This window comes from Pagrus major, chromosome 7 (assembly GCF_040436345.1).
Source record: "Pagrus major chromosome 7, Pma_NU_1.0".
NCBI classification, from domain to species: Eukaryota; Metazoa; Chordata; class Actinopteri; order Spariformes; family Sparidae; genus Pagrus; species Pagrus major.
The window spans coordinates 18,968,362-18,984,508 of record NC_133221.1 but is presented as its reverse complement, the minus strand read 5'-3'; the positions used below and the strand labels follow the sequence as shown (position 1 = coordinate 18,984,508).

The 16,147-nt window shown below is 40.7% G+C and overlaps 1 protein-coding gene across 2 annotated transcripts; it reads left to right on the top strand.

Annotated features, from left to right (window-relative positions):
* Nucleotides 1-4,532: 4,532 nt before the first annotated feature.
* On the top strand, nucleotides 4,533-16,147 carry spsb1 (splA/ryanodine receptor domain and SOCS box containing 1). Of its 2 annotated transcripts, none has more exons than XM_073471028.1 (3): nucleotides 4,533-4,706; nucleotides 10,996-11,867; nucleotides 14,515-16,147. In XM_073471028.1, the coding sequence occupies exons 2-3, from the start codon at nucleotides 11,174-11,176 to the stop codon at nucleotides 14,640-14,642; spliced, it is 822 nt and encodes a 273-aa protein (XP_073327129.1). In that variant the 5' UTR covers nucleotides 4,533-4,706; nucleotides 10,996-11,173; the 3' UTR covers nucleotides 14,643-16,147. The 2 variants fall into 2 exon arrangements, with proteins under 2 accessions (XP_073327129.1, XP_073327128.1); XM_073471027.1 differs by having other exon boundaries at nucleotides 10,992-11,867.

Sequence of the window (16,147 nt, the reverse complement as noted above, 5' to 3'; positions counted from 1 at the left end):
CCCACACTGGAAAAATAATGTTTTATTGTAAAAACAGAAAATGTAACAATTACTTTTCTTGTTCTTTGAAATCTGTTTTCCCTGCAGCACTCAGAGGATGCTGCGCTTTAGACAGTTTAGTCCATTTCTGACAGCAAACTCCAAGTAGAACAAACTCCAAAATAACATTTTTTGTGGCCTTAGGGTGGATTTGATGAATATGCCAGCCACGCTCCTCCTTTCTATTTACGAATGTCCCTCAATATGAAACAATTCTCTGAGAACAACACAAATCTGTCTTCAGTTTGACCCTCCGGCGTGTGCCGAGCGGCTTATCTTGAGGAAAAGAACTCTTAATCTGCAGATCACCCAAGGAGGCTCTCCTCCACCTGGGACCCTTCCCCGGAGGTGTGCAGTTTCACTGCTGATTGCCTCTCTGTGTTTTAGCAGCAATGCACCATTCAAGTCTGCAGGCAAACTTGACAAATGAGCAGCGATCTGAGCAGAGGGGATGCTCGTACTGCACCACACATCCTGTCCCATCCACATCCCCCTGTCCCGCAGTGGTGCACCTCTCCTCACTGACGCCCTTTCCTTACTCTAAACCAGCAAGCGCTCCTCTCAAAGTCAAACGAGTAAAGCACACACTAAATACATGTTTGCTGACGCGTGTACGTACACAGATGCGGTTAAACGAGTGAGTAAGTAACACAAACCTGTACATTCCTGTAGCTGCTTCTGCATTGTAAATTTATAGCTGCACAAATTACCATACTTTATCCTTTTGATACTTAGAATAATAAGTGAGTGTTTTACTTTCCATTTTGGAATATTTTAAAAGATCATGACTGCATGTCCATAATAATAATAAGTAGATAGAGCTGAAACAATTCTTCTATAAAATGTCTTAAAATAATGAAAAGTTATGTTGCAAAGGTGACTTATTTAAATTTCTTGTTTGGTTAAACCAACAGTCCAAACACCAAAAGATATTATATTTAAACAATTGATTGACTATTAAAATAGTTGCCAATAAAGTTAAAAGCAAAACATTTGTAAATTTAGTGTGTTTATCTGTCAAACATTCAAATGTGATTAACAGTTTTCTCTCAAAAAGAGAGCCAAACCTTGTGTAATAAATCTAAAAACGAAAGAGGACTGCTGACATTAAATTAAAAGAATAGTGTAAAATGCTTTCTGGGCTTTTTGATCAATATAAAATACTATGTGATTATAATTAACCAACCAGAGGTCAGTTTTCCCAGACTGATTGATTTTCTAAACCTCACTGTCCGTGCACACTCCTCTAATAACTGGTGAAGATTATTTTTATTGCTGTCCAAACATTTCTGCTTTACAACGCTGGACTGCACAGGTCTTATATTGCAAGCCATCCACTGAAACATGAGATGTCTTCTCACCTACAGCATGAATCTATTTGAGTGTTCAACCTCCAATACAGTCAAGAGGTGTAGGACGATTTAAAAAAAAAAAAAAAAGGCTTTAGGAGGATTTTATGCAAGCTGCATCAGCTGCAGATCTTTACTCATCTCAAGGCAGGTTTGTGAGTCAGAACACAAAGTACCTGACGGCTGAACTAGTTCTTCATCAGTATGGTGCCTGCAACTGCAACCTCCACTTGAGGACAGCATCCACCCACTGGTCCTCCTCAGAAACTGCATCTCAGTACGAGTGAGGAGCGGAGTGTCTGACGCAGCATGCGATCATTCACCTTGGCTGCGTGTGCTGCTGCTCAGACTTGCCTTGGTGCAGCTGTCCGCACAAACCCCCCCCACCCCCCACCCCCTAACCCCCTATAGAGGCAGTGCACTCTGCCAGCCGTGGAAGTGGGACGTACTATCGATCCTGCTGAAATGATGGTTTCTAAAAGGGAGGCAGTAAGCATGTCTGCACTCCCCTCCTCCACTGTGGAGGGGCCCTGAGATATCACCAAGCTCAGCACATTGCACCATCACCGTATGGGAAAATGGGATTTTCAGCGGGAGACGAGCTGAGGGGAAGGTAATTCAAGTCGCCAAGCTATGTTCCTCACCGAGGATGTAAAATGAGCCATATTACCTTCAGAAGCCTCACACAGTGGACAAATAAGGTCATTTTAAATGTCCTATTATTTCCAGTCTTTGTCACAGAGAAGATGCCAAGTGAGAAAATGTGCATGATTGCTGAAGTTAAGGAGGATGTTCATTCATTATTCAACCGCCCAGCTTTTAGCACTTGTTCATGAGCCATCATGTCTCACTTTTATTGTACTATTCTGCCATTGTTCTGAATTAGTGACAAAGAAATCAAGTATAGTTTTATGTAGACAGAGTTCACAAGATAATGTGAGCCTCTAGACCTCATTTCCAAAGGTGTATATTCCAGAGAAACCACTAGATGGCACCAGTGTATGAGTCTTTCCCAACACTCAGGTGAAATTTGGTACACATGTATGCAGTGACTCATACCGGGCTGCAGATTTAGAGGAAATTCTGAGCAGGGTTTTATAGTTGCTAGTGTCTGGGGCACAAAATAACACTAAATATGAGTTGATAATCATTTACTGGGGTCAATTTTTATGGAAAAAATGAGTGTGCTGCTTGTTTCCACTCCCCGCATGAATGAATCTTGCTGTTGTAAAGGAGCTCCCGTTACTGAAGATATTCGCTCAGAAGATTAGAAGTGACTGCATCAGTTTTGTGGCACATGAAGGTCCAGTGCATGGTGCATCATGCGTGTCAGTCACAATACTTGACATTGGCCTGGGGTCAGTGTGTCAGTCAGTGACTGATGTTTAGGATCACAAGTCGTCTTAACATCATTCTCTGCTGTTTTAAACCATGTCAGCGAGGGACTGAATGGCCTGAAGGTCAAGTTGAATAACAAAGTGCTCCAGTGTTTCAGTCTTGTGAGCGATCGTGGGTCACTGGGGCTGTCGATAATGTCACGCTCCTGCTGAAGTTGGGTCATATGGGATGTGTGTGTACTTGACAGACTGGAGTATGAATTATCAATTATGGTTCCTTTTCGCCGTCACACATCACATGCATGCCCTTTGGACAGAACATAACAACATATTACTGTCCTTTAATTAATTTTAGAAGGATACAACAAAACGGAAATATCCTATCTTTTTTTGGCATAGACATTATAAAGATACCATGCACTCACTGTGAATGTGAAGTCACAATGTATAAGCTCAAAGCAGCTCTTTATAGATTAATTATAAATTATTGTAAAACTTCTTTTCAAACTAACAGAGACCGTGAATGAACAGTGGCAGTGTAATTTCCTACCTGACTTGTTCAGCATGTGAGCCCAGTGTGTCTGCAGTTTAGAGTACACATAAAATGATCCTGAGCTGGTGATGCACTGAACTGAAGTCCGTTTTATATTGGTTAGTCTGTTGAATGCATATTTTCTTCTTCCTCCTTGCCATGATTACTACCATGGATATATGATGTCATTTCTATATTTTGGTTTTATTTGAGTTATATCAACACTGTGTATTGCAGCTTTGCCTGTAGTAATAAAATAAGTAAATCTGGGAATCTAACAATCTAATATTTTTGAAATGAATGTGTGATGTTTCAATATTTAATTGCATATTTTCATGCAGCTACACACATTTAACACATTCAACATTTAATAACTACAATGCCCGACTACCACCTACTACAACTACCTCTGAAATGTGTTTTCTGAAATGTCGTGTTTTGTTAAAATGTTTGTGTTTTCAGAAATGTTGTATTTTGATAGTTGTGTTTGTGAAATTTCCTGCTTTGTTAAATGTTGTTGTGTTTTCTGAAATGTTTGTGTGTTTTCTGAAATGTTTGTGTGTTTTGTTAAACTCTTGTATTTTGTTAGTTTTTGTCGCATTTGTGAAATGTCACTGTGTTTTGTTTAATGTTGTGTTTTGTTAAATGTTGTTGTGTTTTCTGAAATGTTGTTTTTGACCCTCAGGGCCACAGTAATGTACAATAACAAGTTAAAAGTTCTAAGAAATCTGACTCGATTTTAAAAACAATATTCCTATTATTATTGTTGTTATTATTATTATTATTATTATTGTTAGAAGTAGTAGTAGTAGTAGTAGTGGTATTATCCACTTAGCTGCCAAAAGTGCTTTTAGGATAAAGAAACGTGTTAAGAAAAAAGAATGTTAAAAAAAACATGTTTTCTAATCAGAAGTAGCCTTTTAACATATAAAAGATATTCATTATATTGTTAGGCCTTTGGCATATGAAGTGTTTCAGTCATATAAGAGAAAATTTAAAAATATTTTCAGAATATTGTGGGATGCAAGTTAGAGCTGCAAGTAAATTGTAAAATGTAAATGTTTTAGTAAGGATAGAGGAAGAGTCGTAATTTTTACAACGGGTTTTTATCTTCAGGTAATCTCAAAAGTTTGGATAATAAATAAATGACTTTACAATCAGGAAAAAACCCGCAACATCCGCATAAACGGCATTACCAACATGAAGCCAACTTCGCTCGGCTGCAGCCCGTCAGTAGGGAGGTCCTAATCTAGCATAGCAGCTGGGAGCATTTTACCACGTGACGCGAGAGATGTTAGAGAGCAGCCATCATCATTTCACCTAATTCATGAGCAGCCCGAAATGGTCAAAGGTAAGACGACAAGGAAACTGAAAACTACGATGGAGTAGGTGAAGACCGAATCCTCTCCGGGTCTCATCTTCTGTTTCACCGCCTCACAACTCGACCAGGTCTGTTCATCCCCTTCTCCCCTGTTTTCTGCTCATATGGTGGCTGCCGAAGTGCTTGTTTCGCTTTCTGTGTTTGTCTCTACATCACATTTACGTACTTGATACAAAAAACAAACAATATAAACAACACCCGTGGCGAGGTGTCGTGTCCCAGACGTCCAGTTTAGAAGGAGAAGCGGGTTGTGTGGCGCTGGTCCCCGCCGCTCACTGACATTAGCCGTGTTTTGGTTGTAAGCTAACAACGGTCCGACTGCTGGTTGTGTAACCAACGTTTGGAACGCGGCGGAGCTTCAGGTGAGCGCCAACAACGGTCCGAACCAACGGTCCATTCACGCGCTGCCGCCGTCTGGGGTCGCGCGTGGACGTTCCACGAGCCGGGAGCTCGCGGCTGTCTGGCCCACGAGAGCTCCTGTGAAGCTCAGGCTGCTTTAACATCAGCTAGCATGACAAGCTATCATGGGTTAAGTGACCAGAAGGCCCTCGTACACTTAGGTGTTGCTCATCTTAAACTACTGAACTCTAATGAAGCAGGAAGTCCCTCTTACTTCCATATAGGTCCCAATAAGTGACGTTTTTGTTTAAATTGTTTTAGCGAGGTGTTGATTTAACTTTCTGGTCATTCGGGAGGCTAAAATGTAGGCTACTACCGACTTGTAGCCCACATTGAGGTGTTTCTAATATTTGGTCTGTCCTCATTGATGTAAATGGGTTGTGCCCAGAAGTCATTTTTAATATTTTTGTCCACCCAGTTTATATATTAAAGGTGCACTATGTAGTTTTGGGGATGAAATTTTAACCAGAAGAGAGAGATTTTTTTGATTATACCCAAGCAAGCTAAATAAACCAACTCTTCATGGCTGAATAAATGGAGTAAACAAACTGACCTTAAGGATAACACCATTTCATACGGTTTAACTTTGTTTATATTTGGCGGACCCTGCCATCTTTCTAGCTTCAAACAGTGTTCTGGGAATCTAATTTTCCCCTGGGAACAGCTTGTTCATTCAGTTATGGAAAAAAACAAATTTCTGAATTTGTATTATTACATCATTTTTATTGTATGTCCTCTTCAAATCTACAAAATGCCTCTTTTAAAGATAGCCCACAGTTCAGTAGCACTATAAACTACACCCTTCAACAAACACTGGTCATAAAGCCTTTGTGTAAGATGGATTTATTGCAAAGCTGTTGTTTAGACTGCATAAGTTTCAGTTAGGTGTTCCTAATAAACTGGCAACTGGGTGTAGAGTACCGAATTGCGTCAACGAAAAGAAAAGAGCAAACTACAAAGAAAATTCCACTAAACCCCATTTAAAACACTTTTGTTTTAATTTCATCGTAGGTCATAGAGAAGTCGAACACGGGCACTTTTCTACATAACACATGCAAGCTTTGTGTCCATACAATGGATGACTTTGTCTTTGGTAAACCTTGAGCTTTATGTACTCAGCAGGTCAACAAACAGGCTAGGGCTTAAGTTCAGGTGGGCCTGGTCTAAATTGGGCCTTACAATAGAGACAAGTGTTTCCTTGGCTCAGCAAATCCAGCGAGCCCTTCCTCTTGCATTTTAATAAGCTCCAAACCAATCCAGGGGCCCAGGAACCCCAACCAGGCCAGGCCAGGATCCAGCCCAAATATATCCCTCAACAAGCCACCTTTTATACTACTAATGGCTATGTTTGTTTTGAAGTCCAAGGTAAATGTGTGAAGACCTTTTATTGTTCTGTTAGTTTTGATTCACTTGTGCATGTTGTGTGCATTGCAAGGTGGCCCGTTGCCATGGTGAGAGCGAATGGTAAACTCCTGGCTCGAAGCGTGTGCAAATTAACATGTTTCACTCTCCCTGAATGCTGGACAGGCATTGAAAAAGAGATTGTTTACATTCAGATGCTGGCCACCCGCTGCTAGCTTTTTCTTCCCTCCTGTTTTGCGATCACTGAAGAGACATGACCCATTTAAATGGTTGTTTACTTGCATTAGAAGAAGAGCCAAAGCACTTCTCAATGAACTCTTGTCTACAATTCAATTAGAGTGGCCTTCCCAGCAGCACAGTTTTTCCACATTACACAATGCTCTCTTCAGCCTAGCTGCGACACAGGCAGAAGTACGAAGACCAAAGAGCAACAGTGGTCACACCTGCGGCCACGAAAAGTCACATTATATGTCTTCATTTGGACCAAATGGGGGTTTCACTATAAAAGAATGGCCTGAGTATGGACCTAAAGTAGTCCCATGGAATGTAAACCTTACCTATATGATGTTGTTTAACAGTTGGATTTAGATTCAGCCTCAGCTGTGGTCTGTTGTAATGAGTCTGCGAGGTAAAGCACAGCAGGTATTCATCAGGCTTTTATTGTCAAGTCTCTGCGTTCCTGAAACTGTTTCTGCCTCAGAGGAGCTGCGGTCCAGCAGTGTCTCCCTGAAACACGACAGAACGTTTTTTATTTCTTTAAGCCAGACGTTTTATTACTGCTTTTCCTGTTGCCCTCTGACTAGACAACCATATAATAAGAAATGGCTGGAGTTTTTTCCCCCCTCTTTTCTTCTCCTATTTTTGGCGATTGTGGGAATAGTAGCTGAGTAAACGTGTCAGCCCATGGGATCTACTTTTGTGCTGCTTAGCCCTGCTTTTCATGTTCATTAGCTTTAAAGAAACCAGCACCATAGAAGGAAATCACTTATAATTATAATATCCTCCTTCAGGATTTATTTCACCTGTTTATTTTTATGACTTTGCCATACATGATTAATTATGATTGTGTACACACACCAGAAAAACAGATCTCTCCTCTGCCAGGATGCCAAGCACAAATTGGCAAGATAATGTTATCATGAATTCAAGGACTGTGTCCGCTTTAACAAGAAAAGCTGGAGAGGAAGAAATGCGTAAATTCGAGGACAGCTAATCAAATAAGATTGTAATGTCCTTCATGTTTGTGCACCCTTGTCCTAAATGAGTCACTTACCTAGAGGAGGACATAATAACATGAGTGTTTACCATTTACACACGTAGAGCTCTAAACACTGTACAGAAATTAGTCTTTTATAAACTGCATCTTATGTCTAATTTTGATTTCTGTATCCATGGGTCAGGTACATTAAAATTAATTTGAAAAGGTATCACTGACATGTTTTACAACCTCTTTCAGGTCTACAGGGCAAGACTGGTCTTAACTATTTTTAGTTGATTACTCGGTATGTCCATTGTCTGGGAGTGCACATCTGTGAAATTATAATCATGCAAATGTAATTTGTCCTGGTTAATTAAAGCTAAGCACAGACAGATCATGTGTTTTTACTCTAAGTGCATAGAGTTGGATTACTCAGGAAAACAGAATTAATCCAAACGTAATGCTTTAAAAAGCACAACCAAAGAGCTTCATGACAAAATGTGTCCACTTCTGGGTAATGTCTGTTTGTTGTTTTTATTGTTGGTAAAATCATCATAAAGGCACAGTTCAAAAAATGTTTGTTGTGCCCCTCAGTTGTTAAATTTAAAGATTTAAGCAGGCACTTTCCAAATGTGTGCTTGCTAACATTGTAAGGCATATGAATGAGCAATGGTGTATTGATAAAATTCTCCTATCAAGGTTTACAGTGGGGTCCAAAAGTCTGAGACCATATTGAAAATCTCGGTGTTGTACTTAAAGCTTTCTCAGCGTCAAATCATGACTAGACTAAAGGTTTCTAAGTGTGCATTGCATGTAAATCTAAACATTGTATTTGCAGAAACTGAATCAGTTGTATCAAAGGTACGATCAGACAGATCCAAAGTGACCGCACCATCAGAAAATCAATCAAGCTTAATTGCTTGAGAGATAGAAAAGTAACGTCATCACACACATGTTGGACTCCAATCGGTAAAAGTCCTGTCAAAAGAAGGCAGTCGTGTGTCTCGGAGGATGAGTAGCAGTTTTCAACCCACTTCTCAGAAGGGGAAACAAGGTCAAACACTCAAGGTGGGCAATGAAACAGCAGAAATACACAGTGCATGACTTAAAAAAGTCCTTTTACTGATGTATCCAAGTTTGAGATTTATGGCAGTAACAGAAGACTGTATGTACGGAGACAAACAGGAGAGGGAATCATAAAACAGTATTTCAAACCCACATTGAAACATGGTGGTGGGAATATTCAAGTCTGGGGCTGTTTTGCCGACTCTGGAGTTGGACACCTGCACAGAATTGACTCCATCCTGACAAAGGAGCAGTGCCACTCCATTCATCAGAGACATGCTACGACCTTTGGCTTGTTTCTTTTGTGGAGAAGGATTCATACTGCAGCAGGATAATCACCCCAGACACACCTCAAAGCTTTGACAGAACTACCTGAAGACCAAGGAGACTGACATGGGCTTTCCTCCAGTCACCTGACCGAAACCCCACTGAACATTTATGGAGGCACTTAAGAAGCTTGAATCATCAACATGAGTCATCGGGTTTTACACAGACTTGTGGAGTCCATGCCAGCTCGAGTGCATGCTGTCATTACAGCAAGAGGGCAACATACCAAATGCTCAGTTTCGGAAATTCATAGACATTTTTCAAAGATTCAACTTTTTAACTCAAAGTTTGTTACGCTGAGATTATCATTTGTCATTTAAAAAAATAATATATTTAAAACGTGCAAAGTATCTTGACTATTGGTCTCAGACTTTTGGACCCCATTGACCCACTGTACGATACAATATACTTTACAGTAAGTTACAGTAAAATAAAGTACATAAAACAAAACAGCACCAGGTGTGTCTGTCACAACAATAAATTGCACATAAATATTGCACCCATCTCATGGTAAATCACTGTATGTGATTTGATGTTGCAGTATTGAGATCTAATACATTTTCAAGAAGGTAGATTGAGGAAATGTCTACAGATCAAATAACCAGACAGGAAGCATGATCTGATATTGCAGTGTTGGGGCTGTTCCTGGAACATCATTATGAATGTTGCTCTGGGGCCGTCATTGAAACCGACCAATCATGTTTTTGTTATGTCATAGCTTGGCAACTCAGGGAAACGGACCTGAAAAATACACAAATGGGGAAGTTGTCCTTACAAACAGCAACAGAAACCTGTAAAGTGAGTCTCATATATAATCCACTCAACCATGACAATTTGCTTCAGATATGGCTTTAGTCACTGTTTCATAAGTTGAAATGATGTTCCAGGATAAACACCAACACGAGTCACAAAGCTCTGACATCAGAGCAGTGTGATTAGCCAGTTTAAATGATGGTCCTTGAACATTAACCATGATGTTACAGAAACAACATAGCGATATAAGGTACACCAGACAGGAATGTCTGTTTTTGGCTTATCTAGCAAATTCAATACCGGGGGAAAAATATCAAAGTACTTAATCATGTTGATGCAAAAATATTTTCATTATCAACATTGGCTAAAATTGTCCAATACAACCAGATAAATTACAGATATGGCTTCCATGGTACAAACAGTATCTTGCACAGTCCGAGCTCATCAAATTTCTATTGTCAAATGGTATATACAGTCTTCCCAACCCTAGTTATCAGTGTGTTTTAAAGTCTGTGTGTACACAGCAGCTAAAACCTGTCAGACGTCTATTCTCTGTAAGTAGTCCAATCCATTATATATATCCTTTCAATCTAGCAAATGGATCTATGATTGTTGGGTGGCAGAAACTTGTTGGTCTTGTCTTTCTTGGTTGACTCGATGTTATAGTGAACTTGCTGGGAGTGAAAACAAGGCCATACAGTCCTGTTTACTGACTGACTGCTTCAGACTTTAGATGAACTTCAGATGATAATGGCTCAAATCAGGCCATGGTCAGCAGATAGATGTTTTCCTGCTGTTGTGCAATGATAATGTTATCAGTGTCAACTGGTATTTAGATTTACATCTCGGATATCTCAGGTCATGAGACACTGCCCTCTTTATGTTTTATACACTAAGCATCACATGAGAACAAAGCCAGTTTTGAGGTCGCTTAACAGCCCTGCAGCTTATATCAGTTGTTGTCCAATGATCACCCGATGAAGAAAGTTAAAACATTGAGGCTGTTTCCCATTAAATGTAAACTAACATTTCCAACAAATGCTGTATGATGCAATTACAGCTAATGTACCTTTTGTTACCATCAAAGGGCACTGTGCTATGATAAGGATGGTCTTACAATAGGCCTTTTGTTTAACTTTGTTGGATCTGATGTTCACATTTCCTGGTCCAAACAGAAAGATGGCTAATTAGATTAGTTAAGAATGAACTTGTTTGTCTGATCTTCTTTCATCTCCTCTGCTCTCTCCAGGCAGGCCTCAAGCAACACCTGGTCTGACCTTTTGCTGTCTGCATCCAGTGACACAGGAGCACAAACCTGCCTCTTTGGTTGCAGGAGCACAGTGGAGGAGAGGGTCTCAAGCTGATCACTCCCCCCATTTGTCTTTGAGGAGGGGGGAGGAGGAAGAAGGAGCTGCCATAACCACCCAGAGCATGGGGCAAAAAGTCCCAGGGGGCATAAAAACCATTGATATGCGGGATCCGGCGTTCAGCCCCCTGAAGCTGGAGCTACAGGCCCTGAGTCACACCAAGCCGTCTCGACTGGATCTGCTGCTGGACATGCCACCTGCCAGCATGGACGTCCAGGTCCAACACTCGTGGAACAACGACGACCGCTCCCTCAACATCTTTGTCAAGGACGACAACAAGCTGGTGTTTCACAGGCACCCCGTGGCACAGAGCACGGACGCCATCCGGGGGCGTGTTGGCTATACAAGGGGACTGCATGTGTGGGAGATCAGCTGGGCTATGCGTCAGAGGGGCACGCATGCTGTGGTTGGGGTGGCTACGAGTGATGCCCCGCTACACTCGGTGGGCTACACAGCTTTGGTAGGAAGCAACGCTGAGTCCTGGGGCTGGGACCTGTGCAGGAGTAAACTGTACCACGACGGCAAGAATCACCCAGGAAAGAGCTACCCGGCCTTCCTTGAGCCAGACGACACCTTCATAATACCAGACTCCCTCTTAGTCGTCTTGGACATGGACGAGGGGACTCTGGGTTACATAGTGGATGGACATTATCTAGGGGTGGCGTTCAGAGGACTTAAGGGCAGGAAGCTGTACCCAGTGGTGAGCGCCGTGTGGGGACACTGTGAAATACGAATCCGGTACATAAATGGACTTGATCGTAAGTGCAAACTTTAAATACTACCGTCATTCTTTGCTGTCTTGAGTGACAGCGTTTTTGTGATATCTTGCGTACAGCTCGTACAAAACCAGAAGCATTTATTGATGCAATAACTAGGTGTGACAGTTCAGGGTTTGTCATGCTGTCATGTTAGTTCAGACAGGGGTTACTGTAGGGCAGCTTTACTGTCTCTGACTTACATCAGTGTGGCCACGTCGCTGGTTATTATGTAAAGCAGTACATGTGATGGCATGACAGTATTTGTATTCTTGCCTTGCAGTTCGGATAAGATATACATTAATATTTAACTATCACTGAATAACCTGAGAAGACTCTCACTGTGCCTTTTTGTTTTTAAACTTGACTGGGGCGCCTTCATTATAGATGTTAATGTTTATAACTTTCAAAACATCCAAACAAGCTGAATGTTTTTTCCCCCAAATGAATGTTAAAACGGATTCCAATTGAATTAATGCCAATTAATCCATGTTGACAGGGTCATGAGCTATAAATCAAGGGAACATAGGTGCTTATCAAAACATTCTGTACTCCCCACATGTCCCAAGTGCTCTGTGCTCATTAGATTTTTATGCTCAGTTCAGAGCCCTCGACCTAGTTTAGGCCTGTGCAAAAGAAGCGAGCTGCAGATGCAGCGATATGCATAAAAGCTAGGTACAGCTGTAAGTAGAGGGGAAATCCCCGATCCTATACACTGACGTTAAAGCCAGTTTGTCTCATATGTAGTTAATCTTGTGGCTGTTTGGATCCAGTATGCAGTGCTGGCACTGAAACTGAAGGATATGGCTACAAGTAAAATTAATTAGTATTTTTTTTATTTTATTTTTTTCCTGCTTTTTCTGACCCAGTTTTTATATCGACATAAAGTCAGCTATTGTTAAGAACCCGGGCTGAACAAAATCTGCCTGTAGCACATATTGAAAACAGTCAAATATAAATATTGTTTATTCTTTGATCAGATATTTTCTGGTTTAAATTACATATTTTATGAATGTTGTACAGCATTTAGTTTTTATATAGTGATTTAAATATATGGGTTCTTAAATTCAAAGACCTGTTAAGACATTTTTTACTTTGTTGAATTAAAGAGGATTAGTAGACAACTTCTATATTTCTCTAAGGGTTCAAAAAGCATTGTTTTGGTATAGATAATGAAACTTGGGTATTGTATTTGGTATTGTATTGGTGCTACAGTTAGTTAGTGTGTATCTAGTGTATCAATAGTGTACCAAAAAATGATGTAATGTAGCGTACACACTAGAGAACAAACGACATAGATTACATGGTAGGGTAATACTTCAGGTGAACTACAGACATTTGGAGTCAAAAGGAGAGATCTACTGCCATACCCAGATGTGTTCATACCACCTCTGGGAATTGGAGCCTGACCGATACTTGATTTGTGGAGCCGATGCAGATAACTATATTAGATAGTAAGAAATTCTGATATCAGTATGTCGGCAGATATAAACCCATGCATTTTAGGCAAACTCTTGTGACAAAGATAATGGTGGCAGGATCTTTTACAGTTTAGCCACAAACCTAATTGTCTAAAATGACACCGGTGTACTGAGACGGTAAACTTCACTGGAAATTAAATTGATATGAATTACCCCAGGTATCATATTCTGCATTATAATCTCTAAAAATTAGTTTTCCTGTTAGCGAATATCGGACAACATATATGCTGATATGAAATATCTGTGAAAGGCCAATATTGGTCAACAAAAATATATTGCTCACGCTCTTTTGAGAATTTTGCCATTTCATTACATCAGAGTGGATTTCACATCAGTGTGAAACTCCTCCTTGAATATCCCCCCTCTGATGGAGCCTGCGTACACTAAGGCCAACATCTTGATCTAAGCTTTTCACAGTTCTTTCCTATGCTTCACAGCACAAAATGGCCCAAATTTTGAATATTAAATTGACTAATGGCATCATGGATGGAGGCCAAAAGTTGCCAACTCCTGCTCACTGTCACTTGCAAAAAAACATTTATTTGCAATGTTTTGGTGCTATACCTTCATCAGGCAAATTGTTTTGTTTTTTATCGTGAGAAGCCATCTTAAATAGGGAGTCGCTGCAAGCCTGCAACCAGTCACACTCCTGACATGAAATACAAAAAGATGGATAACCTCTATGGAAGTGATCATCCCATATATTACATGGAGGCAGAGAAGCAAAAATACCATACACCGTATTAAGCATAAATGTAGACAGAAAAAAAGGTAAATCCATATTAAGTGGATGCTGAAAGTCCCAAAGTCTGACAAGATATATGAAAGACGGCAACAATAGATAAATAATAAACTTAATACTAAATACAAGGTCTGACAAAAACATGTTTTGTAACAGGATGGTGCCAAAAATGATTTGAGAATATTTTGGTCAATTCAGACACATAAAATGACTTTATGGCCCACAAACATTATGTTCTCCATAACAATAGAGGATAAAACCTATTTCCATCTTTATAGCAGGTCACTCTTCTCCATGCTCTGTGTATTTTACGCTAGTGTCTGTTCATTTAAGGCCTCTCAGACTTGAGTTAAAGCTTGATATTTTCACACTGCAATGAGATTCAGCCCTTGCTCACCCCTCTCCTCATTCCTGTCTTCCCCTCCAGCTGAACCCCTCTCTCTGATGGACCTGTGTAGGCGTTCGGTGAGGGTGGCGTTAGGAAGAGACCGCCTGAGTGAAATCCATAGACTGCCCCTGCCGGCCTCTCTCAAGAACTACCTGCTCTACCAATGACGGCGCTGACAGTCACAACACACACTCAGCACACCCTCCTCTCTCGCTCTGTCTCTCTCTCTCGCTCTGTCTCTCTCTCACTCTGTCTCTCTCTCTCTTTGTCTCTCTCTCTCATGTTTCTCTGGGATCTTTCTTGGGTTGAACCCGTCTGACAACATTGCTCAAGCCTCCAGGACTGAGTCAGCCTTCAACAAGTATGCTTCTGTGTCAGTGGCTGGACTCCTATTGAGTTTCTTATCCTGTTTTTATGACTCTTTGCAAATTGTACTCTCTAACTTTATAAAATCAGGAATCACTGAGCACTATGCACATGCTGATCCAGACGATGCCCCGACAGTCACCATGTCGGTGTACCTCCTCCAGTTTGTAAGTTAATGTGGTGGCATGTGCGGTCGGTATCTCTGCTGTGACCTCCAGACCCTGTGAATCATGAATTTCTAGCTTGTAGCATTTTAATTTGATATATTGGTTGCGCTAAAACAAAAGTTTGTGTTCGAAATTAAACTTTGAGCATTGGTGCAGAAGTGCACTGTCAGTATGTGTCCACCAGGTGGCAGCATACACATGTCAAACAGAATTATAACACGGCATCCTAGTAGCTTTTAGAAATGAGGTTTTTAAATGGATAATAAATACACAACACAGACAGGAGATGCTGACCACTCCACAGTGAGCCTGTGGTGCAGTGAGGGTGAATGCACTGTGAGGCAGCTGAAGAGCAGCTCTGATCACTCACTGCACTATCAGGTTTCTCTGCAAGTATGGAAATGCACCCCATTACTTACCATCAAGGCATCCGACAGGAACATCATCAGCAGAAATTTTAATGGAAAGTTAATGTCACTGTGATTATTTGTAGCATGCATCTGCAGGAAATCTTTCTCAATACAATCACATCATCTTTTTTTTTTTTTTTTTTTTTTTTTTAAATCTTCGCTGTCACTCCTGCTTTTTGTAGTGCAGTAGTTTTCAACCACATGCTGTCAGGGCCCAAGAGTGCTGTTTTTTTGTTTTTTGTTTTTAATTCTACCAGTTTCTCCATCAGCTGATTTCACTGGTTTGCACATATTCAGAGAATGGACACTAACCAATGAAACAGCCACTGAAGTGAAAGAAAACCTGCTACTCTTGGGTCTCACTGGCACATAGCTGAGAACCATTGATGTAGTGTTTGTGTTTTATAACATGTAAGGGGGGAAAAAAGGAGGTTCAGCGTTGTGCCTGAAACCGCAAACTTCAGATTGAAGGCACCGTAATGACCGAAAAAGACAATCCACAAAGTGCTGCACAAATGTAATAAAAGAAGGTCAGATTGCCAACGTATTGTCAAATGCCATATCATAGACCTGTCGACTCTAGTATTTTTAAATGTGCAGACGTGGTCCTTAGTCAGCAGGACGCTCTGTGCCACACCTTACTTTTCCTTGCTTGCGGCTTCCATTTTATTTGTATTCCTTGTTGTAGATTTGTTTGTAAGTATCTATTAAAGTTTATTTCAAATTATA